Here is a 26,231-nt window from a genome sequence, read left to right on the forward strand (position 1 = left end):
TGTAAAAGAGGTTCAACGTCGTGAGTTCTAAGTGCATTGCAAGCGGGGAGAACAGTTTGAAAACAAAGTCATTTTTTTCTCCCATGGTGATCATTTTTAAGATTTGACGAACACCATTTGGACGTATTGGCGACACACCGGTGCACCATAACGCACCAGAGTCCTCGTAAGACAGTCTGACGATGTCGCTGTTGCCCCTTGACTGAGCTGCAGATTCTCGCACGGCAAGTCGCATTCTATTCCGCAGCCGCTTTCCCAATCGAACGTGTGCCTGAATCTAGGAACCGTCTAAGTCAGACATGGGCAAAGTACGGCTCCCGGGCCGTATACGGCCCGTTGGGCTTTTTTAATCCGGCCCGCCGAACTTATTAAATTAAATTTAACATTTCTCCTGTAATGCCCCCATTTTTTTATTAGATGGCGCACTTTGGGAGTTACGACATGTTTTTATATTGTTCATGTTCGTGCAATTTGTTAAATTGCCTTGCAAATTAATGCTTTGCTACCTGTAAAAGGCCAAATCCTTTCATTTAATGATTTTTACATTTCATTTATATTAGTTCACACAAGCACTCCATCGATCTGTTCCTGGCCCGGCCCCTCTGTCAAATTTTAGAACCCATTGTGGCCCGCAAGTCAAAATTTGCCCATCCCTGGTCTAAGTGTAGGGCACGAGGAGTCAAATCTAGCTGCTTTTGGAACACTGGGAGCCAGCCAATCGTCACCAGGCTGGGTGCTGCTATACGGGAACAGACCGTGAAGCTTCGTGTTCAGCTGCTCATGTAACATTCGTCTTCCGACATGACGACAATGATTGACACATTCACACTAGGGTTGCTATCCACGAGGTACAACAAATTGCTCTTTTATACTGCACACTGGTGTACTGCCAATACGTTAATTTATTAAATGACTCCGAAATCCTTGCGATAAACAAAACGCTGACATAATTTCTCAATTGAAAACCTATAGAGAATCACCTTATAAGTCGTAGAGGCACTGAACACACTGACTGTTAACCATCTGGCCGGGTATGACCCAGTCATTCTGAGAAATGGCATCTGTTTCACAGGTGTAAGGAATTGATTTGTACTGTTAAGATATGGTGGTAGTATTGTGCTGAACTTTTATCACCGCAGTATTCTGCAAAGTGTCAATAGACCTTGGACTGACTGAAAGATATTTACGACTAACTTTTTATTTTACCAGGTAAGGCTCGCTGAGCTATATAGATATTTTTCAGAAGTGACCTGGCCACAAATGAAAGCTCAACGAAGTGGCTTATTAGCATGTGAGAATTTATAGCATGTTTCTAAATGCGGAGGGAAAACATGCAAACTCCAAATATACAGGCGTCATGGTCTAGATTGAACCCGCGATCTCCTGCATACCAAGCGATGTAGCTAACATGTCACCGCAGCGCCCCTATATATGTTCGGGTTTGGTCTAAACTGTAGTGGAATAGTTGGCAACCCTATTACAGTGCTCAAAACGTGGAAAATTTTACTCGGATTAGAGTTCATGCCAAGGCTTAGTGGCACCTGTGTTTGTCATGGACGAGCAATGTCAACTTTGTGGCGCGAGTTTCTATCAGGCTCGGCAAATATTGACCAAAAAGACCGGACGTAGCGGCCACACGGCAATGATCCGGCAACGTTGATGTGGCGGTTTGTGGATCATGAAAATATTTAATCCATTTTGCACCTCCGGCAAATATGTGCCCGATAAACAGTAGAGGTGTGTATGCAGTACATGTATACAATAGGTTGGGATTGGGTAGGACTCGTCATGGCTATAAGGGATAGTTGCTGACAGACGATCAAGCACAATTAGCGGTTGGACAGCCAAAGCATGGGATGGAAGGAACGCGTCCCGTGAAGGACGTCCAATCAAGGCGATGAAGCGATGAAATTAGCTCGTGTACGGACGGGAGCTAGGTGGATCAGCTGCATCAGGGTGACCGTGAGATGACCAAGGCTTTGGGGAGTCCTTCAGCAGTGGGTATATCATGACAATGATGAACCGTTTATTAGTTAAAGGTATTGCTGTAGAAGGATACTGCATCTCAACTGGACCCAAAGACTGACCGACGTAGAAGAAAAGGGCTGCGTATACAAGAAGACCTGATAATGATGATGCAGGCAGTGATGATAAATAAACTGGCACTATTTGGACAATGGAGAGATGTTAACTGGTTCGCCTGGTATACATGGAGGTCGTAGGTTCGATTCCAACCCTGATGATGCAGGCAGTGATGATAAATAAACTGGCACTATTTGGACAATGGAGAGATGTTAACTGGTTCGCCTGGTATACATGGAGGTCGTAGGTTCGATTCCAACCCTGACGCCTGCTGTATATTTGGAGTTTGCATGTTTATCTCCCCGTGGTCGCGTGGATTTTTCTCCTTCCATATTTAGAATCAACGTGCCTTTTAGAGTATTCGGCTGCTATAAATGTCTACGTGATAAGCCACTTCGTTGAGCTATCATTTGTGGCCAGATTGCTTCTGAAAAATAAGTATATAGGTCAGTGGGTCTTATCTGATCAAATAAAACATTGTTTTTTTATAGTTTTATGGAGGATGGACAACAACATTTTAATTAAAAGTGTTCCGAAAAATGGAAGGAACCGGAAAGAGAGGAAGACTTAGAGAACAAACCTGTCAACCCCTTATCAGTGCCTATCTTATTACAGACCAATTCAGACCTTATTGGTCACCCCCGTGCCCTTATAAATCTCAGCGTTCACCTACAAAGTCCCATCACAAGGGACAAACACGAACAAATAGACACATTGTTTCGAGTGTGCCCGTTTTGTAACGGCTGTTGCGCCCTATGGACCTTGAAAACTCAATTTACCTGTACAAGAATACAGGTAAACCGTATGGGTTGACAGGTGTGGTATTTATGTGGGTCTGTGTGTCTCTGTGGGTCTCTGTGTATCTCTGTGGGTCTCTTTGGGTCTCCATACCTGTCAATCCCTTAGCGGTGCCTATCTTATTACACACATTATTGGTCACTCCCTGCCCTTATACATCTCAACGTTCATCCTACAATGTCCCATCACAAGGGAGAAACACAAACAAATAGACACATTGTTTTGTGTGCCCGTAATGTAACGGCTGTTGCGCCGTATGGACCTGCAAACTCGATTTTTCCCTGTATAGGAATACGGGGTAAACCGTACGTGGGTTGGCAGCGATGAAGAGAATGACTTTGACAACGACGACAGAGATCGGTTGCCAGAAAGATGTGTGGCCACGGCACCTGCTCGAGCATCTTTGGCGCAGGGCAGAGAGGAGAGTGGAAAACAAGTGACGAAAATGTGCGGTTTGGAGGGATAAACATTTTTTCTACCACCTTTACTTAACCGGGTTAAAAAAAAACCCTTGAGGTTAAGATCTCTTTTTTAAGAAATGAGCTAAAAATCTTTTTTTTAAGAAGTGAGCTAAAAATCTATTTTTTAAGAAGTGAGCTAAACATCTCTTTCCTAAGAAGTGAGCTAAACATCTCTTTTTTAATAAGTGAGCTAAAAATGTATTTTTTAAGAAGTGAGCTAAACATCTCTTTTTTAAGAAGTGAGCTAAAAATATATTTTTAAGAAGTCAGCTAAAAATCTCTTTTTTAAGAAGTGAGCTAAAAATATATTTTTAAAGAAGTGAGCTAAAAATATTTTTTTAAGAATTGAGCTAAAAAATCTATTTTTTAAGAAGTGAGCTAAAAATCTATTTTTTAAGAAGTGAGCTAAAAATCTATTTTTTAAGAAGTGAGCTAAAAATCTATTTTTTAAGAATTGAGCTAAAAAAAACTATTTTTAAAGAAGTGAGCTAAACATCTCTTTTTTAAGAAGTGAGCTAAAAATCTATTTTTTAAGAAGTGAGCTAAAAAAAAATCTATTTTTTAAGAAGTGAGCTAAACATCTCTTTTTTTAAGAAGTGAGCTAAAAATCTCTTTTTTAAGAAGTGAGCTAAAAATCTATTTTTTAAGAAGTGAGCTAAAAATCTCTTTTTTAAGTGAGCAAAAAAATATCTTTTCTTAAAGAAGTGAGCTAAAAAAAATCTATTTTTAAGAAGTAAGCTAAACATCTATTTTTTAAGAAGTGAGCTAAAAATATTTTTTTTAAGAAGTGAGCTCAAAGAAATCACCACACACACATAAGTGCCCGCGTGCATGTGCGTGATGGTGATGATGGTGGTGGTAGTGATGGTGAAATGCCCTCTCGTGGCCGAGTTGAGACACAGCAGGACACGTGATCACTTTGTGTGTGTGTTGACACGTGAGCACTCTGTGTTGTGTGTTAGATAGCAGGGGCTTTATTTTATTTTAAAACGAAGACGACGTTAAGAGGCTGGCGCTAGAACGAAACCGCTGAGACAAGGTTTTCTCGTGTGAGTTGAGTGTCGCTTATCGTTGTGTGCCCCCTTTGTGAATGTTGATTGTTACGTTTTTTTATTTAAAAAAAAAGTGTATTGTTGGGGCCCGGTTGAGGCTTTGAAGCCTGTGGTGGCTGCGAGGCTCGGATTGCCCTAGGCCGCACTCTCGGCTCGTCATAATTATGTAACGATAATAATAATACGGTGTAATGCCATCGTTATCTATCGTAAACATCGGGAGGCTGTCAGTTTTTTTCTTTAATTAAAGTTATCTTTGTTGGCACGGCTGAAGTATAATGTTTGGTGATTCGTGTTAACATTGGAAACGCGCGTAGCTAACATACTGTTGCGATTACCGTGCCTTAGAATGCAATAATAATCGTCGCGTAAGTATCATTATTGACGATTGTGTTGAGTTTTGTTGTGCCGTGAGTTATATATATTTTGTATTATTTCGGCAATTCCGCTGCCGGATGAATGTGGTTGTTCACGGGGTCTTGTTCCGTGACCATACTTCACCACGCTGGTCACCGCAATTAATTTTTCCTTTCAAGGTGATGTTAGCCGGGTTCAACCCCGCAGTAATAGTCATAGTATTACTCAATCATAGTTCACACCTTGTCCGGTGATCGTTTAAAGTGCACGCAAATCACATAAGGGGACACGCGTGTAATGATTGTGTTTATTTTTATTTGGTTGACAGCAGAGGGCATGGCGGCTAAATACATTGTGCTGTATTCTAGATTTGAAGCTTTCGTGACTGCAAGGATCCATACTCTTTGGTTCTATTCGGTAAAGTAAAATCACGTAGGTAAAAATAAAATAACAAAAAATCACGAACGTTTCGGCCACAACACAAGTAGCCTTCATCAGGTGAAGGGACCGGACTGTCCAGAGGATGAAGGCCACTTGCGTTGTGGCCGAAACGTCGTGATTTTTTGTTATTTTATTTTTACCTACGTGACTTTACCGAATAGAACCAAAGACATTGTGCTGTACTTCTATGCGCCCACGTCTCCGCTTCCCGCATTCAAACCGCACTGACTAGTGCGGTGAAGTATGGTCAAATAGACCCCCACGACACACGCGGCGTGGGGAAGGAAACTCGTACGGCAGTGGGTTTGCAAAGAGCAGTGCCACGTACACTCACGTGCATCCGTGTGGACACATAGACAGAGCCAATGGAGGTGTCGCTGGAATATTAACTCATTGTCTTGTCAATTTTATAGTTGTTAAATACAGTACTGTATCACCGATATTGCCGTGATTTCCAAGTAACAATCCCAATTAAGTTTTTGTTGACCAAACCAATTGCTTATGAAGCAAAAATTGTTGTACTCTGATTAGTTTTTTTCTTTTACATGGTTTGGGACACGTTTCCATGAATGCGTGGGTTGTTATCTGTTATTAACGTATTGGCGGCAGATTTGGGAGCCGTTCATCCAGCACTGGACTGACTCATCATGGCTGACGATGGTGATGGGTCACTAATTTGGAGAGCCGTGGTTAGCACGCTGCACTAGTAACTTGGCCACCTGAGTTCAATTCCTGATCGCTGCTAACATCCGTTGTGAGCCGGTACCGATCCCCACCCCCCCCCCCATTAACTCTAACTGATCAGCGTGGTGAAGTATGGTTAAACACCCCCCATGACTTGGCATGGGGAGGCATTCACCAATTATTCGATTGACGAACGGCTGCAAAATATATTCAGTGGACTCTTTATTATCCGCTTGTGGTCTATCCGATTTACGGATTAACTATGCACCTGCGATTTTTACATAAATTAATAACTCATGGATTTTCCCTTAAGCCCAATTTAATAATCTAACCTTTATTATTAATCTAAGAACAATTATACATTCTTTGTTATTCTTGGCAATGCTTATTATAAGCACGTGCTTAAACCGAACAAATATATACTCCGGTTAATCTGAAATCCACGTGATCACCTCTATAATACAGTAGTTGCATATCTTTACAACAGTGGGCGGAGTTTGATTTTTATTGGCATGGCTCTGCTGTCCATTGAGTGGGCCGAGTCTTCTGGGCAGGATCAGGAAAGTGTTATCACTGAACACAATACATTCTTTATTACAAATGTTTGCTTTGTTCATTAGCAAACTAAATTTTCTTAACTCAAACGTAATTTATACAAATGTTAGTGGTTTTTGGCATGGAGCTCTGCGGAAAATGGTTATTTTTGGATTATCCGTGATTTTGAATAATCTGCGGCTGTCCTCGTCATTAGCTCAGATAATCGATTCTATGTATATAAAAAAATGATTTACCATTGCTAAGGAATTAATGTTATTTGGCAGGAGAGGAGGATGAGGAGGAAGCAATGGGGCAGGCGAACTGCATCTGCTCTCGAGGAATCTTCTCCATCGACGACAAACGCTACTTCTTCATTGAGCAGCTTGGCGAAGGGTAGGACATTGATGTTTTGAGTACCGGCCAAGCTTATATGAGCTGTAGACAACGTGGTATTCATACCCAGGAGCGCATGACATTTGTAAGTCGAGGGTATTAGATTGCAGATGGAATCCTTGAAGTTTGTTCCCCTCGCTTCATCATGGATAACTGGAGTTCTACTGTATCATAATTATATCAAACGGATATAACTATTGGCTACAAACTCAATACTGAGGCCAGCATGTCACCTTGTTAAAGTGAGAAAAACGCACACTCAAAAATACCATGATTATTGTCCAAAACATTGTGGGTGTCTCTTTGCCTAAAAATGCCGGGGGTGTCCAGACAACCACGACACCCACAGCGGCTGGGCCCCTGTTCCTACCACACTTTCATGATGGTACTCCCAGCAGCTGGGATCTAGCATAGTTTGGTTGGTATGTGCCCTGGTGCAAGGAATCAAATAGGGCCCCTGTCCATTTTCAGAGCCTGGTACTTGGGCCCCTCTGGTCTGCGGGCCTCTGTGCAGTTGCAGGGCCTACATATTCGATAGCTAAGCTACTGTCCTGTAGTAGATCTCACTTGCAAAAGATGATTTTTCGTGACAACGGGCTCTTACCTGGTTATACACTCATCTTTAAATTATTCGTCGCGGTTTAACCGAGTTACGGATTAACGATGCTCATTCAGCTTTTTGTGCACGTGCTGCTTAAATTATTTGCTGCGTCTACTTCATAGCCGTACCCACTATTGCCACGCATTGTCCCATCTTCACCTCGATTCTATGTAGGAGAACCATACATGTGTTTTAACAACCTAATTTTAATGTTTTGCATTATCTGTGTCTTTATTAGGTTCATTCCTCTCCTCCATTACTGTAGTTAGGCGAGAGTTAACTGTCCTGTGTAGACGTTTCAACAAATTAGTCCATTGAGACAAAGTAACTTTTTTTTTTAAACGAAGGCTTGGGTCACAAAGCAATGCAGTATATGATTTATATGTGAATAAAAAAAAGTTTCAAATTAAACATTCAAGAATTAACACTTATGTGTTTTATTCAAATAAAACAGAACAACCAATAATAATGAACCAAGCTTTTGTAGTAACTTGCCAACAAGTGGTCCACGATTATCTTTTACAATCTAAAGCTTCATAATATAGATTTTCTTTTTGGGTTAGATCGCGTAAATATGAATGTGTTGTTAAACCCGCCACCACCCGACACAGCCAATTAGTAAGGTTTGTCACGTAAACAGAACATCCCAATTCATTATTAGTACAGCACACCGGTGTGTTGGAGAGCAAAGCAGCAACATTTACAATCCAACACCCCGGTGTGTTGTACCGGTAACGAATTGGCACGTTTTGTTTACGTGACAAACCTTACTAATTGGCTGTTGCTGGTGGGTTTAACGACGCATTTATATTTACACGATCTAACCCAAAAACCTATATTATGGATGATATTGGTCGCGAAAGCCTACGTGTTAATATAAAGATTGCTTGGCAAGCCACTAAATTGTAAGTGTTGTTTTTTCTTAACACTTCTTATTAAAAACATTTGTATTGAAACAGAAACAACGCACCATAATGGCAAAAACCTGAAGTTTAAACGAAAGTGTATGCCTTAGGAGATAATTAAAGCCGACGCTTGTAATTTTAAATAGCCTTGAAAGGTGTATTTTCTCACTTCAACCGTGTGCTCGCAAGCCGCTATGTGCTTTTGCGAAATCTGTTCAATTTACTGGAGCTCAGCAGTTGGTTCTCAATCACGAGCGGGACAATCTAGAATCAGTTCAACCGTAAATTTTGTCTAATCTAATTCTCTTCACCGCTGGAGGTAATCACGGTTTTCCCAGTCGCTTTGAAATTCAAGTGCACGGGTAGTGAGCGTGTGTGTTTCTTAATTTTCACAATCGCTTCAAAATGGGTCTGAAACTTTATTTTTTAAAAGAAAAAGTAAATGGTTACTGTTTACTTTTAACTTGGCCCCATCAGAGAAGTTTTGATGAGAAGTGTAAGCGTGGACACGCAGCGATTATGGAACTTCAATTATTTTTTTGTAAGGGCTTTTTATTGATCCAACCACAGGGAAGTGGGGGGTGATCAGCTTCCGTGACAGGCGAATGGTAGTGGAACTTTAACTTCTAAAAAAATGTTTGCCATGCATTTAACCAGTTGGGCAATGATGTGAGTGCTCAGGGCCAAAGTTGACTATGTTTAATTTGTTTTTGCACAGCCAGGGATTGTGGTGTCAAGTGCATATTGCGGCATTAGACTGTTAGGGTTTGGTGGGCGGGCGGGCGTGTAGAGATGCTTACAAGACTGCCTTTCATTCAGTGCAAGTGGTCTGCGAGTGTAAATATTAGGGGTGTAACAGTGCATCAATTAATCGATTATTAATTTTATTATTCTGTTCATGAACCCGCACTGACCAGCGCAGTGAAATATGATCAAAAACCCTACATGACTGACATGGCATTGGGGAGGTCTTAATCAGTTGGTAGATAAGTGGATTGAGAATGGCTGGAATTTAATTGTGTTTTGTTTCATGGGTAAACCTTGATATCCTGCAGCCACTAGAAGCGCTGCATTCGCAACAATGCCAAAATAATAGTTTATTGAGTCAAATCGCAGCACTGAATTGAGACAATTAATTACATTGCGAGAGAGGTGAATCTTTGTACCGCCCGAAATATGCTGATCCTTATGAATGAAAGAGTATTTGATTCAGAGCTGATGACCCTGATCAGTCAAGCAGGGGCGATCAACCTTTACCTGAGATCTTAATAGGGTGTTTAACTACCTCGAGCAGTCCACACGTTAACACAATGTAGCCCAACTTCTATGACCATGCCCCAATGTTATCCAAGAATCACGCAAAAAATAACATGTGTGTCGACTACAGTGTTCAAAGGCCCTTGCAGTGACAGAAATGACTGAGCGTGTGAACAAATTAAAAATAATTTACATCCTTTTGTCAATTCACCGATGAATGCAGACCTTTCCGATGCAGTGTCAGTCGTTTTACCATACTTCACCAAACTGGATAGTTGGTGAAAAGGTCGGCAGGGTGGGCCACTGATGACCATCAATGCTAGGCGTTGCTCTCCACCGCTGACTCAAACAAAATAAGTTGGTATATTCTACAGACGGGGCCCATCAGAGGGCAGAGCCGTGCTTTGAAACGCGCTTCTGCTCTCCCCGTGGTGACGCCGCCACCTTTCCCAAACAGCGGCTTCAGCTACGTGGACCTGGTGGAGGGGGCTCACAACGGCCGCTTCTACGCACTGAAGCGCATCGTGTGCCACGATAAGGATGACCACAAGGGGGCGCTCAGGGAGGTGGAGATGCACCGCGCCTTCCGCCACCCCAACGTCCTCCCGCTGGAGGGCAGCCGCGTGGTGGAACGGGGCCCCAAGTGCGAGGTCTGGCTGCTGCTGCCCTATTACCAGGTGCGTGGTGGGGGGTTGCCGTGAGGCTGGGGGGGTTTGTGAGGAGGTGAGGGGGTAGGGTCTTTCACAGAAGAGCTGAAAGGAGTTCAAATGAGCTCGCAAACTAACACCTTTGTTAAAGACCCAAACCCATACCTGTCAACCCACACGGTTTACCCGTATTCTTGTATAGGGAATTTGAGTTTTCGGGTCCATACGGCGTATAGCCATTTCAATACGGGCACAAAAAGTTGTTTTGTGTAATATTATTGTGTTTCTTCCTTGTGATGGGACTTTGTAGATTGAACGTTGAGATATATAAGGGCACAGGGATGAACAATAAGGTCTGAATTGGTCTGTAATAAGGTAGGGCACTGATAAGGGGTTGACAGGTATGCCAACCGCAGAAGATCCCTGGGTTTGTTCTCAACACGAAGCTCATGGTCCACCCTAAATTTCATCTGCACAGACCGTGGCGGATGCGGATACCTGATGCACAAATGGGAAAGGAAAAACTCTACGGTAGCGTACGACTGTGGTCATCCAGAACAGAACGTACAACATATAATGACGCAACGTCCGATCCACAATTACGAAGGAGACATCACATCTATACACTCTGCTGCTTCTGACGTGGTTATCTGCCTTGACCACCTGAATGTGAAATTGTAGTTGTTGCTCAGCATCTACATCAGCCGTACAAAAGATTAAGATTAGCAGGTGACTGCATTGTCATAGGGTGTGTTACATTTTTTACTGGCACTAAAAAAACCTGCATTCATCCATGTATATAACAAGCACACACACATAAAAAACTAGTTTTAGTCCCATCAGCCTGTTGGCTTTCCAAAACAATACTATCAAGCAGTATTTGATTAAGCAAATATATTCACAATTGGTTTCAACCTTCTGGGTTTCATCAGCAGTAGAGTCGGGCTTGTTAAGTATATTCTGCTGGATTTACCATGTCTTATTGGTTAGAGTGCTCCATTGAAATGACGCAACCCAGCACAATTTACAACACAATACATTGCACAATGGGTTTGGGTATAGGTTCATTTAACGAAGGTTATTGCTGTACATTCCAACTAGAATAATGTTTCGATGGTTTCGATTTGGGAGAAAATGCGAGGAGGAAGGAAGTGGAGAGGGTTGAGAAGGGATAGGAATCAGAGCGGTGTTGGTTTGATTGAGTCGGTATCGAGAGGGAGTCGCTCTGCCAGCATGAACCCAAGGCTGTTTGAATGTAAATAGAATGAGTGATCAAACTGGGCTGTGGTCGTACGGCTGGGCTACATTGTCAGGAAGATCTATTGTTGTACTGCACTATGTTCCCAAATGTATGCTTTCCGCCTTCACCAACCTTCATTGATCGGCGTGGTGAGGTATGATCAAATAACTCCGATGTTGCACATGCCACAGGTAGGCCCTCGTCCAGTCGTGGATTGGCAAGGGCTGTGCATATGCACATACACGTGCCGTTGAATATCATGAATTGTCATTTAAGGTACCTAGGAAAGTGTACATAAAAATGTCTAATAATTCTCATCAAGTAACGGTGCATCCCAGGAGTGAATCAGGTGAAAGTCGGACAAAAACCTTGTTAATTGTTCTCAAGTATCAAAAGTGTCTGGTTTTTACTGAATGTAAAATCAGTCCCGCCAGAGGTGGGGGAGATAATTCAAGAAAGTTCTGGCAGTAGAAAAGTTAATCGGGGTGGTGTTACTGTATTCTGTGGCTTATGAGGTTAACTTTTTTTTTCCAATTGCGTTAAAAGCTGAAATTGGGGGTGTATAATATAACCTGGTTTGTCTAAATCTTGCCTCCTGGACATGCGCGTTTCAATCGACGCTCAGCATCCAATCTATATATATGCCACTTTATCCGCCGGCTGGAGTTGAGAAAGGAGAGAGAAAATGTTTTACCGGAACTGTACACAAACTGATTGTAAAAAAGAAAATACGCGTGGAGGCAGAGAATGGAGTTTGTTTTACTGCTACGGTAACATTGTGTATACGAGCGGTGTTGTGTACCAATTGTAAGATGTGCACCAGCAATAACGTTAACACTGAATTTTGTATGTAATAATATTCACGTTTAATTTATATATCATCGTTGGTTTAAATTACATCTCACACTCGCTGTGGAAGCACAGACAAAGCTGGATATGCAGTCTGGCAGTGATCCAGCTTTGTGGCATAGCCTCTCAGCACTTTGGCACAGGGTAGATGGAAGTGGAAACAACATTTTGCAGTGGACATCTACAGACTTTCTGCCCGTGGAGTTTGATGATGATGACAAGTGTACTATTGTGGTGAAGCTGAGATGGACCGTGATGTGTTTGTGTTTACCTCCCAGAGAGGCACACTGTGGGACGAGCTGGAAAAACTCCGCAACAAGCACAGCTTCATGACGGAGGAGAGGATCGTCGGCATCTTCCGTGGCATCTGCAGCGGCCTCAAGGACATTCATGACAAGGGCTTTGCGCACAGGTCTGTATGCCCATCGGCAGCGTTATCATCATCAGCAGAAATTATCAACCCAGCAATAGAATTGATCATTGGCTGATGATGTAGTCGAACAAAAACACCATTTAGAGGGGCTTTCTAAAGCTCCCTCTAGTGGGGAGGCCTTACAGCCAGCAGTAGCATGAGCAGGTCATTGCAGGGCTGCGCCTTTGACTTCACCGTGCCACCCACATCAAATTGGATAAAAAAAAACGAGTTTTGTCGTTACCACTGTGAACTCTGAAACAACGGAGGCATTGAAGCAATCCAGTGCGCATCAACTGAAGTCACTTCCTGGCTAACCAAACTGCACACAATGCTTAAATGTTGCCATTCATTTCAGCCATACCCAGTCATGCAACCTTTAGAACTGCTTTTTGTGTTTAGTGTTTTTTGTCCTTCCCCCACACCTCTGATTAGCAGCACAGGTGGCTACGTACGGTGTGAAAGAAGTTCAACGTACATACACAGCCAAATTACTAAATTGGGACAATCCAGAGCAATCATCGCCCCCCCCCCTTACCGGCAGACTACTGACCCAGGTCACTTGCAAAATTAGACTATCCTGGTCACTTGAATTCTCGCCTGGTCAAAACAAATTAAGCGTGAACCTCGATGCGCAAGAGGCTGTGGATCGGTTACGGCAACGCGCACGTCTCTTGTGATCCTGCAGAGACCTGAAACCCACGAACGTCCTTCTTTCTGACGAGGACGTCCCCGTCCTCATGGACCTCGGCTCCATGGAGAAGGCTCGCATCGAGATAAAAAACTCGAGGGAGGCTATGGCACTGCAGGTGACGTAAACGCACCTCGTCATCCTTCGTCGTGCATTTTGAACCCGGGGGAAGGGCTCTCGACGCACACGGTACATGTAACAACCCACGTGCCGTGGCTTCTTCCGCAGTGCGGTCTTGCTGCGACATATTGGACAGTGTAAGGTCAATGGTAGGCACGCCAGCCAGTTTTGCTCGATATGAATTTGTTGTTCTTTGGTTCTTTTGGTAAAGTCACGTAGGTATAAAATAAAATAAATTGAATCACCGAAAGAACCAAAGAGCGTGGATCCCTGCAGTCACGAAAACTTAAAATCTAGAATGAATTTGTTGCTTTTTCTTTAAACGTGTGTTTTATTAGGGAATATGTGCGCGATAATAAAATAATGAAAGTTTACATATGAATGGTTGCCTTGCCCACGGTCTTGCTTGTTTTCTAGCAGCACAACTCTAAGTCAGCCTTAACAATGGAAGTGGCTCATGTCATTATTTATGATGTGTGTAACTGATCACGTTGTGTGTTACACGCATTTTAGATAATAAAGTTGCAGTTTTTCGAAGTCTTAAGCCAGGATTATCTTGAGTAAACAAATTACAAGTAATATTTATTCATGATATAAATCAGAATATCACAATCAGAATGTGTGTTTATACTGGAGGAATCCGATGAGCTATAAAGCTCGTTTTCACAGATGTCCAGTCGAATTTACAGTAGAGCACAAAAACGACAATAAAATAGCGAAATACATTTACACACTTATCGGAAACTGATATTGTGATAATTGTCATATTGTGAAAATGCATGCCGTATCGTGTTTGTTTCGGCAGAAATGCCGCGGAGACTTTAGTTGACGTGTGGAGCACGCGATATCTTGTGTCCAGAGATGTCCCGTATCTAGATTACATGTAATTTAAGTCTATATAATGTCATTACATTTGTAATTTTTTATTGGTAGCTAAATTACACAGCTCAAAGTAATGAGTAATTGGCATCTAAATTACACCAGACACATTTAATTGGCAATTTATATCTATATTACATTACGTCACTGCAGTCATTTGTACTTTGAATGTGTTTTTCCCCGCCTCTGCCTCCTTCAACTTGTGTCTTGCATCTCTCGCCGTGTGGGCGCACGCGCGTGTGTGTGTGTGTATGTGTGTGTGTGTATGCGCGCCGTGTGCAGGATCGGGCTGCAGAGCGCTGCACCATATCGTACCGTGCCCCAGAGCTGTTCACCGTTCCGAGCCACTGCATCATCGACGCACGGACAGACATCTGGGTCCGTATCGCACACTCGCAGACAATGAGGCCTCCCCCCGCACCTCCGATTAGCGCGCTTGGCTACGTACGTTGCGGAAGACATTCAACATGCATACATGACCTCGCACGTTGAGGACTCGGAATAGTAGACCGACCGTTTCGTTTCACCCACACTATGTTCAAGCACCACCACCACCACAATATTTCATAAAAAGGTCGTCCAGGGGCTTTGTGTAGGGCCACGTGATTGGCAGCAGAGGGCAGTCCAGAAATAAATCCGTTGTTGTACTCTACGTCTCTGCTCTCACATCTATGCTCCCCGCCTTCGACAACCCCTGCTCACCAGCGTGGCGAAGCGTGGCGGCCACGTGAGCTGCATGAGCCGTGCGGGTCGCGAGGAAGACCTCGTCTAGGCATTGGGATTCACAAAAAGGCTGTAACGCGCACGTACGCGTCAATCGTCTGGCTTTTTCGAGCGCGCCTGTCTCGCGTTTGTTTCACCGCCGCAGTCCCTGGGCTGCGTGCTCTTCGCCATGATGTTCCTGGAGGGCCCGTTTGACGGCGTGTTCCAGCGCGGCGACAGTGTCGCTCTCGCGGTGCAGAGCAGCGTCAACGTCCCGTCCAGCAGCAGGTGACGACGCCAACAACGGGCATGACATCGTAGCCATAACAATAATAATAATAATAATTGCAGTAATACTGCGTGTAGTTTTTGTTCTTTTTTTTTTGGGTTGCGTCGTACAGCTCTCCAATGTTTTTGGTCGCGTTGTGCGTGCGTGTTGTTCGACGCGACGTCCGACGTTTCGCTGTGGGTGCTGGCGGCTCCGTCAGGAGCGAAACGTGGGACATGGTGCCGAATAACAATGACGACGCGATGCAAACCGGAAAGGCACCGGAGAACTGCCATGCTTTATTAGCTCACTGCCAGTGTAAGCGTTAGAAATTTCCAGACACCTCAGTGGTTTCATGTCGTCATGACTTCCTAAGGTTAATCAATTTTATTCTTCCCCGTGTAGCTGGAATGCACGTCACAATTCACTCCCCACGCAAAAAAAAAGCGATTTATAGACAGCGAAAGGTGCGATTGTGACGAGAGGGTAATTCCAGCCATCATGCCGTGTGTGTCGCATCAAATCACCATTGCTCCCGTGTATAAGGGTGAGGGCTTCGTGTGTTAGACCACCAAGATTCAAAATTGACCGGAGTATGTTAGGCAGCTGTAGGGCAATTAGATGATTAGGCCGTGCCAGATTGTCCTCGCAGTGATGAGGGGAGGGAGGGCTTGTCCAAACAAAGCCCCTCTTGGGCACAAGGCAGCGGTAAGGAAATGATGGCTGTGGTATCCAGCAAGAGGTAGAACCGGCGAGCTAGTTGACTCATTGTGGCAGTTGACTCATTGGCAGCAGTGCCTCCTTGCACTGCGTTAATGCCCACATCGTGCGGTGTGCTGCGATGTAGGTTGTGTTTTACAGCGTATTCCCGATTATAACCGGAGAGAATCTGTCGTGTGCAACCTTTTTCGTTTTAAACCATATTCATAGCATCCTCAATGCATTTATTCATCCTTATCATCTGCATGAGTAGAATGAGGTGGTTATTTTCGCAAGGAAGGAAGGATATATGTTTATAACCATCCCATCGAAGTTTCCAAACGACTTTAATCAAACAAACGGGGTGCCTATTTGAAGAGGGCGAGCAAAATGGAAACATGGCGATTGTGACAGTCACACGACATGTCATGTCATTTCTGTAAAACGTACAGGCCCTTTGATTTTCAATCACGCCCTCTGCTCTCACGGTGGATGTCCAAGGTCCTGTGACGTCGTTCGCAAGAGTATGCCATTATGTGCCGGCGTCAATGGGTCCAACACTGACAAATGAGACAAATTGCCCCGCAGAGTTACACCACGTTGGGATTTTACAGAGACCCCACAAAGCTTGGGGCCATCGTTGACGCTGGATTTGGGTTGCTTTCCAGTTTGTCTGTGGCTTCCTGCCCTGACGAGCTAGGTGGAGTTAATGGTGGTGGAGGGGGGGGGGCCCTTTCGTGAGTAAACCGTTCTGATGCTCTGAACGCGAGATTTTGATGAAAAAATTACTCGGCTGCGAATCTTCAGCGCCAAGACACCAGCCCCACCAGTCAAATGGAATGTGAACATTTCACACCCTCCGAATAGCATAGCACCAGCCGAGTATGTGGGTATAGTGAGCAACGCGAACTATGATCTTCTACTCATGCGCAAATGCCAGTTCGATAGAGCCTGAGTTGATGGGCATGCGGCGAAGACAGCTATATATATGCTACCGAGGGTATGGATGGTACCGTGGGTATAGACGCTACCACTGGTATAGATGGTGCTGCTGGCATGAAAGGTTACCGCTCGTGTTGATGCTGTTGCTGGCATCGCTGCTACTGCAGACCTACATGCAGGCGGCTTGACCATTCGGCAGCACGCTATTGGTCTCCGTGATTGGTCTCCGTGATTGGTCCCCATGATTGGTCCCCATGATTGGTCCCCATGATTGGTCCAGCGAGCCGACTCCCCAAGTGGATCACATCAGGGTAATGTCGAGTGTAACTTTAAGTACATTTCGTGTAATCGTCTGCGAGAATGGCTTTTTTTTTGTTACCACGTTAGCAGATGCAGCACAGTCGTGCACTTAAGAAAATAAATATTGCTCTTGCAAAAATGGTTATTTTATGGCACATTTGGAGCGGTGCAAACACGCTAGCCAGTTGCTGAGCGGGCACAAATTAGGCTTCATTCGCACTCTTTGAATGCCTCATTTCACACGTGTTTCAAAGGGCACTTTGTTTAAAATTGCACATTCTCCAGAGTTTTACTACACACGATTGCAAAAGTGGTGCTTTTTAGTGTATCCGAATAAAAGATAAGGCATTGACGTCCCTCTTACTGTGTGATTAGAGAGGTAAAGGTGTTAGCGAGGGCATGTCGCTTGAACGTGATGGCAAGTCGGACGATAAAGTCCTATTTGCAAGCATTGGGCACAATTTAAGTAAAACAAATATGAATTTTAATCGGTAGCATAGAGAGCTAATGGACAGGTCTTTTAAAAACATAATGCAAAACCCATGGCCAGTGTGAAGGGTTAACAGCCAAGTATTCACATCCCAGCAGTTCGGTGAATTGTCCCAATTCAGGGTGGCGATTATTTTTCATTACTTTTTTTTTAATCATCTTCTTTGTTTCGTTTCCAGATTGTTCCCTTTTGTTTTTACAGTTTTCCCTCGCTCCATTCACCGGAAAAAATAACTTGCATTCATCTATATGTCTAAATCAGCCGGAGCCTCCAGTAAATCACGTGACTTCTGAGTGGCCACCCCGACTATGAATCCTTCCCCCTGTCCGCGCCGCCCGCTTTGAAAACAGCAGCCGCGTCAAAACCCTGATGTAGACACTTCCTCCTCCCCATCATCATCTCTCCTGAACCCAGTGCTCCCGTTTCTCTGTTCCTTTTTCATCCTCTTATTTGTTTCTTAGTCAAATTTTTTTGTTATCTTCACTTCCTGTTCCTTTTTGAGTTTCCATTCCTCCTCTCCTTGACTCCACTCCCCTTCCCGTGGTGTGCGGCCATGGGTACAAAGCTGCCAGTTTTTTCGTAATTTATCAAAAGGAGATCCAACACGGATGATTCTGTGTTAACAAAAAAATCAATCAAGAGCGCAAGAAACATTTTTATGGTGCCTCGCTATATATATATTTTTTTAATGCTTCGATGTATTCCACGGGGAAGGGGGTGGGTTTGCGCGGCGGGGGTGGGGGGAGGGGGTTAACCGATGGTCGTTTAACTCCGCAGGTATTCACAACCTCTGCGCAAACTGCTAACCTCGCTTATGGACGTGGACCCCTCGGAGAGGCCCACGGCCGACGGCGCCCTGGAGCAAGCAAACGAGCTGCGCGGCACCTTCTCTTCCACGCACAACACGGCCGTCTGAGTTTCAAAGCGGCCGCCGCTCCCAAAGTGGATGTCCGGGGAGAGTTTCAGGAGGCCGAGCTTGTGTTGACAAAGAGCGCCAGCCAGCCGTCTTGTCTTCCCCCGGCTTCAGAGCACTGCAACGAGGCGTTGTTGTCATCGTCGTCGTCGTCATCATCGTTGTTGTTACTCAGCCTCCTCGCTCAGAAAATCTTAACTTGCTCAATGCATTCCACACGACGACGAACCTCGCTTCGCTACACGGCGACAGTGACGTCGCCACAGCGCTTGTGTCAGGCTTGGTGCGTTTTGAGGCCGCGCGAAGTGGCGAAGGTTGGCTGGAGCGCTCTTATATGCTATGCTGGTTATATAGCATTCCACGCACAAACAACAACTTTCCGTCATTTGCCAGTGATTGGTGTGAAGGCTCGGTGCATGTGCACAACCCGTGAAGTTACAAAGGTTATACACACAAATGCACGTACATTTGTACAAAGTCAAAAGCAGAGATGTCACCGACGGCTAAAAATTTACTTTTGGAGCAAGTGCTATTATTGAACAGCTGCTCAGGCTGGGACATCACCCCGAGCAGATGGGTGGTTTGGTCAGTACGACCAGTGTGTCTGCAGTGCTAAATGTAGACACACTGCACCAGGTATGCATTTTACACTGAGTCAACCCAGGTGGGGGGACCACGTCCAGTTTTCCAAACCGGTTCTCTCACTGGGGTGTGTGTGTGTGTGTGCGCGCACGCGCGAGGCCAGGAGTCAAGCCAGTGCCCGCTTGGGATTGTTAGTGCCGTGTGATCACGGCTTTGTCACCGTTCCCTCTGAAACGCACACATGCTCGCGTGCGTGTGTATCGAAGCTGCTGTACAGCGGGATCGGTAAGGGGAGGAGCATTCGTGTTCAGTCGGGCGCAACGCCTGGACCTTGGCTGCTACTGCCCTGCCCAGATGAAAGTATAAAGGCGGGCGAATTAGGAGTGCTTTTTTTTTGTTCTTTTGACTCTTGCCTGTATTCTCATTATTATATATCAGACATGGTCGTTACTCTACTGGTGGATGAAGGCTTCCCAAAGCTACGATGGGGCCGATTAATTTTTTTTGGGGTGGGGGGGGGGGGGCGGGGAGTTCAATTATTTGTGGGTAACGGACAAGAGGACGAAAACTTGAAAATGCACATTCTCTGAATATCGCGACAGTGCCGTCATGCAATGTCACACATTTTAACTAAACTTCCGAGCTTCATTTATAACATCTGTAGTTTAAACAGGTTCTTACACATGCCTTTCTGCACAATGGTAAATATGTTTTGGGAGTTTACCCCCCAGCAATGCCGAATGCATTAGCAGCATAACCTCTCTGGGATTGTCAAGGGAGCAAACCAAAGGAGGGTTTAAAAGGGGGGGGTGGAGGGGGGAGGGGGGAGGTGTCTTTTGAGTGACTGATCCTAGCGAAACTCGGCACATCTTGAGTTTAACGCAACCAGCTGGCCGCATTCACTTGCTCCGTTTGATTGCCATCCTATGGGGCATGTGTCCCCGGCATCTTAACGTGCAACGTTCAATACAGGGACTCCTCAACTTACCAACATTCGACTTACGACCTTTAAGAGATTCAAACAAACCTAGTTGCCTGTTCGGACCGAGAGCCGTAAGTTCAACCGCCGCGCAATAGATTCCGGTGGTGGCATCTACATCTGCAGAAGATGAAGAACCAGTGGCATCTACAGCAGAGAATATACAACGTTTAAAGCCGTTGCCCCTGTTTAGTGTACATGCCGTACAACATGTTTGGAATCGACTTACGAACAGACGTTTGGAACCTAACTTGTCCGTAAGTAGAGGAGTCCCCGTACCAAGGTTTTTGAAGAGTCTAGTCCTTTCGGATATGTGCGTACTCTTTTTACGCGTATTTATGCAAAATAATATCGCATTCTTGTCCACGTGTCAGAAGGTGAAGTTATGAATTGTTCGAGTGATATTGATATCATTGCCGTGTTATGGACATTGGACACTGCACCTTAAGTGGCATCCAAGATGGTAACGTGCAGCGTCTGATACCAGGTATTACAAATGTCTGGTCTTTACACATATGGTTAGGGTTGAAGAAAAACAGCATTAATTTCCACACGTATACTGGTAACGTTATGCAGTGTCCAGTGGTGTTAATATTATTGAGTGCAATGACTCCTTGTATAGTGATTCCCAGTGTTTACAAGATCAATAGATCGAATTTTTTTTGCGTACGTCAACTGTGTTTGTGCAAGGCCACACTGACCTGCTTAGTATAGCTGGTAAGTCGACTATTCTGTAAGGGGCCATCCATTTAGTAGGTACGCAAGAATCTGTCAACTTGACGCCCCGTACTTTTTACACTCCCCCCCCCACCTGCGTAGTAAGTTCGCTTGACGCACCCCCCCTCCGAATCCTATAGAACGGCCGATATTTAATCCACGCAGAAACGATCAAGGATCGTGTTTCAGCAAACAGATAGTCCACCGCCGGCTGCATTAAAGAATTAAGTTGCGTACCTTGGCCACTTATTTTGCTGAGCTGCGCGATAGTGAGCAGTCAGGGGCACGGTGGCACACGAGTGACACCTCTCCCACAGTCCCACTTCTCCCGGTAGTACTTTGTCTGACAGCTGAAGAAACTGAACTGTGGCTCATTTGAAGGTCAATGGAGACAAATTATTATCGAGGCTTCACCCCCCCCCCCCGTTTCCTATGCGTACGTACATTAGTAGACCCCCCCATATGCAAGAGTATGCATTTGGGTTAACCCCCCCTCCATGCGTACGTACTAAATGGATGGCCCCCAAGTAGACGATTCTGCGTTGGTGTAGGTGTACTGCTGCTGTTAATGGTTTATTGCTGTGTGCCTTTTTGGGGTTTGTTTTGTTAATGTATGTCATTTTTTCCCACCCCGCATGATGCATTCCACTGCAACTTTAATTTGTGGCGGGGAGGGGAGGGGGTAAGGGGGGTTCAGTCTGAAATGGCAACTGCAAGTCGGAACGATTTTCAGATGCACCGTACAAGAGGTTATTCTAAATAAACTTCACTGTTTTCACCCAAAAAATCAAAAGTCTAGAGCAGTGGTTCTTAAACTTGACGGCAGCCTTGCACTCCTTTGGTTCTCAATCGTAAACAAAAAACATTCAAAATTTTGATGAAACAAAGTGGTTGTACTTGCCTGTATTTTGTGTTTCGATTATTTATATTTCCAAAGAAAATCTTGCCGTGTCTCGCACCCCCAGAAAGGGCACCCCACAATTAGGCACCATTGGGCCGGAGTAACCAGAGAGGGAACAACTTCGTCAAGCGAGGAGTTGTGCTGCTGCGCGGCTCTCCCGACGGTGGCTTCTGGCCGCAACATGGCCGCGTTCGGCACGGGTGGCCCCCACGTGGCCGCGTTCGGCACGGGTGGCCCCCACGTGGCCGCGTTCGGCACGGGTGGCCCCCACGTGGCCGCGTTCGGCACGGGTGGTCCCCACGTGGCCGCGTTCGGCACGGTTGGCCCCCACGTGGCCGCGTTCGGCACGGGTGGCCCCCACGTGGCCGCGTTCGGCACGGGTGGCCCCCACGTGGCCGCGTTCGGCACGGGTGGCCCCCACGTGGCCGCGTTCGGCACGGGTGGCCCCCACGTGGCCGCGTTCGGCACGGGTGGCCCCCACGTGGCCGCGTTCGGCACGGGTGGCCCCTACGTGGTCGGGTTCGGCACGGGTGGCCCCCACGCGGCCGCGTTCTCGCCGTGCGACCTCCTGAAGAAGCGCGCGGAGTGAAACGCCGGGACGTCCTGCCCAAACGGCGTGCGGCGACGTCTGCCGGAAAACATTTCGGAGAGCTACACGCAAAACCGTTGTGTAGATTTCAACTTGTTTTTTTTGGGGGGGGGGGGGGTCGCCCCCACTTTCGATGCTCGTGGTTTTTTTTGCCACCTGTGCCCGATGGCAGCTAAAACTGGCGCCACTGAAAAACTCGCAGTGGGGTGGGGGGCTTTGCGCGAAGCGGCAAAGCCAGCGGACGGGTAACTCCGCTCGTCGGGAACTCCTCTTCATCCGCATGTGGTTGCGGGCGTGCGGGGGGGGGGAATGAAAAAGGAGTGAAACGGGAGAGTCCCTTTATTGTTCAAATTAGAGAGCGAGAGAGAGAGCGAGAGAGAGATATTGTAAGGGGCAAGGTGAAGACTGCACGGCGGGACTCGCGTCTTTTCGTTGTTGCCGCTGCAGTCGCCGCGTGTGCCGAACGGGGGCGGGGGGTGGCCACGTGGTCTCGCATTATTTGTGCCGCGGTGGGGAAAGCGTCAATAAACAAACATCTCTCTCCGTTCCATAGATGGAGAAGAGTTCGCACGGTAGAACGACGTGGAGTTGTTTGGCGGGGGGGGTGGGGGAGAGACCCCCAGCGGTTTGACCCCCGCGTACAACAACGGAGCTTTTGCTCTCAGAATGCGGGGGGGGGGGGGGGGGGGCTCGTTCACGGTTAGAGTTTTGCCCCTTTTATAATTTGTATTATTATATCCGCTTTAAAATCCCGTTATTCCCGTGAAGACGACATTTAGCCAATTTTGCAGCCTGTAAAGCCGAATTATATCGATATATATTTACAGATGAAAATAAGCAGTGAGAAAGAAAGGTAACGTGAACAACAAAAAAAACGCCCCCACGTCACCGAAACCGCCAACAAAAATGTGTGAAACGCGCAATCGCGCAAGTGCCACCTGGGACTGCCTGCCACGCGTGCCGATCCTGCGTAGTGCCGAGACGCGGCTAACGACAAGGCGGTATTGCCTCGCACGCTGTGTTCAATTGTCAAGTCGCAGGAGTGGGATTTTTTTCCGTAAACAATATTTTTCGATGGATGCCACCCGCACCCTCCCCCTCCCACCAAGCCTCGTCATTTGCAGGACACGGTATATCCACCCCCGCATTATTTCGAGGGCACCCGTGGAGATTTCCGCGAGAATTCGGTGCCATTACTTTTGAATGATCTCTTGCATATACCCGGATTGACCGTTGGGGGAACACAACGAACGCAAATCTGATTGTGCTCATCGTTGGCAATGGCAGTGCACAAAGGTTTGCTTTGTTTGAGCCCATCCATCAGTTTGCGTTGCTAGTTCGATTTTGGGCGTTGGGTGTTTTTCATTTTTTCCTCTGCACGTTTGTGCGATGGCGAATGGAATTCTTCAGCGGAGAGATCGAGAGAGAGAGATCTCCACCGCCATCGAATGCACATGGGTTACGTTGCACTGGACGAAACTGGTTATTGAATCTACAATAAAAAAATAATATTCGAATTCATTCTTAAGTTGCTTAAATTTCCACAGCTGATTCGAAAGAAAATATTAAACGGTACAAAGAGCAGAGTCTCCCAAGAGCTCAACTGTCTCAAACTCCTTTGTTTGGCTGCCTGCGATCAAGCTCGCTGAAGCAGAGGTCGGCTCGTATTGAGAGCAGGGGTAATGGCACTATTTTTTTGTTTTGCCTCTTCATGAGTACCAAACAGGACTTTCAAATTGGTCAATTTGGCTGGCCACGCACGAACGCGCACCTCGGCGTTGCTCACGCCGACGCGCTCTCGGATGTCGGCTCGCGATCTCCGAGGTCGACAACATTTTCCGCGAGGGTGCTCGGAGCGATGCGATACCAAAAAAAAAATATCCCCCTTCGAGGTGGCGGGCATCGTGTGGCTGCGGGGTCGTAAAGAAATTAAGTCGCGTGCGCGACGATCTCTCCACAACGCCTGGCGCTCGCTGATTTGCGAATATAATGTGGCGGTGCAGCGAGAAGCGATGACATCTAATTTGGTTATTCGACTGCAATAACCATTACATCCTTAATTCTCACAACTCTCGCCCCCCCCCCCCCCCCCCAACTGATAATGGTGTGTTGCACAGTAATGCCATTTTTTCACTTTACATCAACACTTTAATGAGGTGGGATCATAACGCAAAGCTTGACTCGGCCGTAAATGGAACTTGGGCATTGGGTTTTAATCTCGGTCGCTCGGCTTTCACACAGCCCAGAAATCCCCACCCCATTCACATGCAATTATGGTCAATTGCTTGTGTATGTCAGTGTGGAATGGAATAGACCCGAAAAATCGGCCTGGAAGAGTACGACAGGATTATTAGATAGACATCTCGCCACCGTGGCGCGAGATGTTAACTGCCTCGCTGGGTATACAGGAGGTCGTGGGTTCGATACCGACCCTGACGCCTGCTGCTGCTGTATATTTGGAGTTTGCGTGTCTCTCTCACCCGTTGTCGTGGGGATGTTCTCCGAGACCTCCGGTTTTTCACCTCCACATTTACAAACGTCACGCGTTTAGAGTATTTTGGCTGTTGTACATTTCCACGTGGTGATGATGATAGGCCACTTCGTTGAGCTATCATTTGTGATGGCGAGGTCGCTTCTGAAGAAGAGCTACTCAGCTCAGTGGGGCCTTACCTGGCAAAATAAAAATAGTTTAGTTTAGCTTGAAATAGTCATTCAAAGTCTGCCTCTGTTGCATAAACATTTTATGCGTTTGATTAACCACCCACACCCAGGGCATTATATATGCACGGTGTAATGTCATTTTCGAACAGATGTTCATACATCCGGCCTTTTCACACCCGGTAATGCGTTCTTAATCTCGCGTACGCTGCCTGTCTAAAGCACAGGGAAACGTTATGGACCCTCCCCCCATGTTTAAAGCGGTTTGCGCGGCACTTGTTGTCTTGTAAGTCCTGGTTTAGCATATTGTTGTTCACTATAACGCGGTTTCACTATAACGCGGTTTCACTATAACGCGGTTTCACTATAACACGGTTTCACTATAACACGGTTTCACTATAACACGGTTTCACTATAACATGGTTTCACTATAACACGGTTTCACTATGACGCGGTTTCACTATAACACGGTTTCACTATAACGCGGTTTCACTATAACGCGGTTTCACTATAACGCGGTTTCACTATGCCACAGTTTCACTATAACGCGGTTTCACTATAACGCTGTTTCACTATGACGCGGTTTCACTATAATGCGGTTTCACTATAATGCGGTTTCACTATGACACGGTTTCACTATGACACGGTTTCACTATGACATGGTTTCACTATAACGCGGTTTCACTATAACGCAGTTTCACTATGACACGGTTTCACTATAATGCAGTTTCACTATGACACGGTTTCACTATAACGCGGTTTCACTATGACACGGTTTCACTATAACGCGGTTTCACTATAACGCGGTTTCACTATGACGCGGTTTCACTATAATGCGGTTTCACTATAACGCGGTTTCACTATAACGCAGTTTCACTATGACACGGTTTCACTATAATGCAGTTTCACTATGACGCGGTTTCACTATGACACGGTTTCACTATAACGCGGTTTCACTACAACGTGGTTTCACTATAACACGGTTTCACTGTAACACGGTTTCACTATAACGCTGTTTCACTATGACACGGTTTTACTATAACGCGGTTTCACTATGACACGGTTTCACTATAACGCGGTTTCAC

At 45.8% G+C, this 26,231-nt stretch overlaps 1 protein-coding gene across 1 annotated transcript; it reads left to right on the top strand.

Moving 5' to 3' along the window:
• Positions 1-4,203: 4,203 nt before the first annotated feature.
• Positions 4,204-21,081, top strand: STK16 (serine/threonine kinase 16). The gene is made up of 8 exons (XM_032957261.2): positions 4,204-4,390; positions 6,697-6,805; positions 10,026-10,245; positions 12,583-12,716; positions 13,405-13,525; positions 14,689-14,784; positions 15,275-15,396; positions 18,585-21,081. The coding sequence occupies exons 2-8, from the start codon at positions 6,720-6,722 to the stop codon at positions 18,721-18,723; spliced, it is 918 nt and encodes a 305-aa protein (XP_032813152.1). The 5' UTR covers positions 4,204-4,390; positions 6,697-6,719; the 3' UTR covers positions 18,724-21,081.
• Positions 21,082-26,231: the final 5,150 nt, after the last annotated feature.

This window comes from Petromyzon marinus, chromosome 19, assembly GCF_048934315.1.
Source record: "Petromyzon marinus isolate PM22_M1 ecotype Great Lakes invasive population chromosome 19, UKy_Petmar_22M1.pri1.0, whole genome shotgun sequence".
NCBI lineage: Eukaryota > Metazoa > Chordata > Hyperoartia > Petromyzontiformes > Petromyzontidae > Petromyzon > Petromyzon marinus.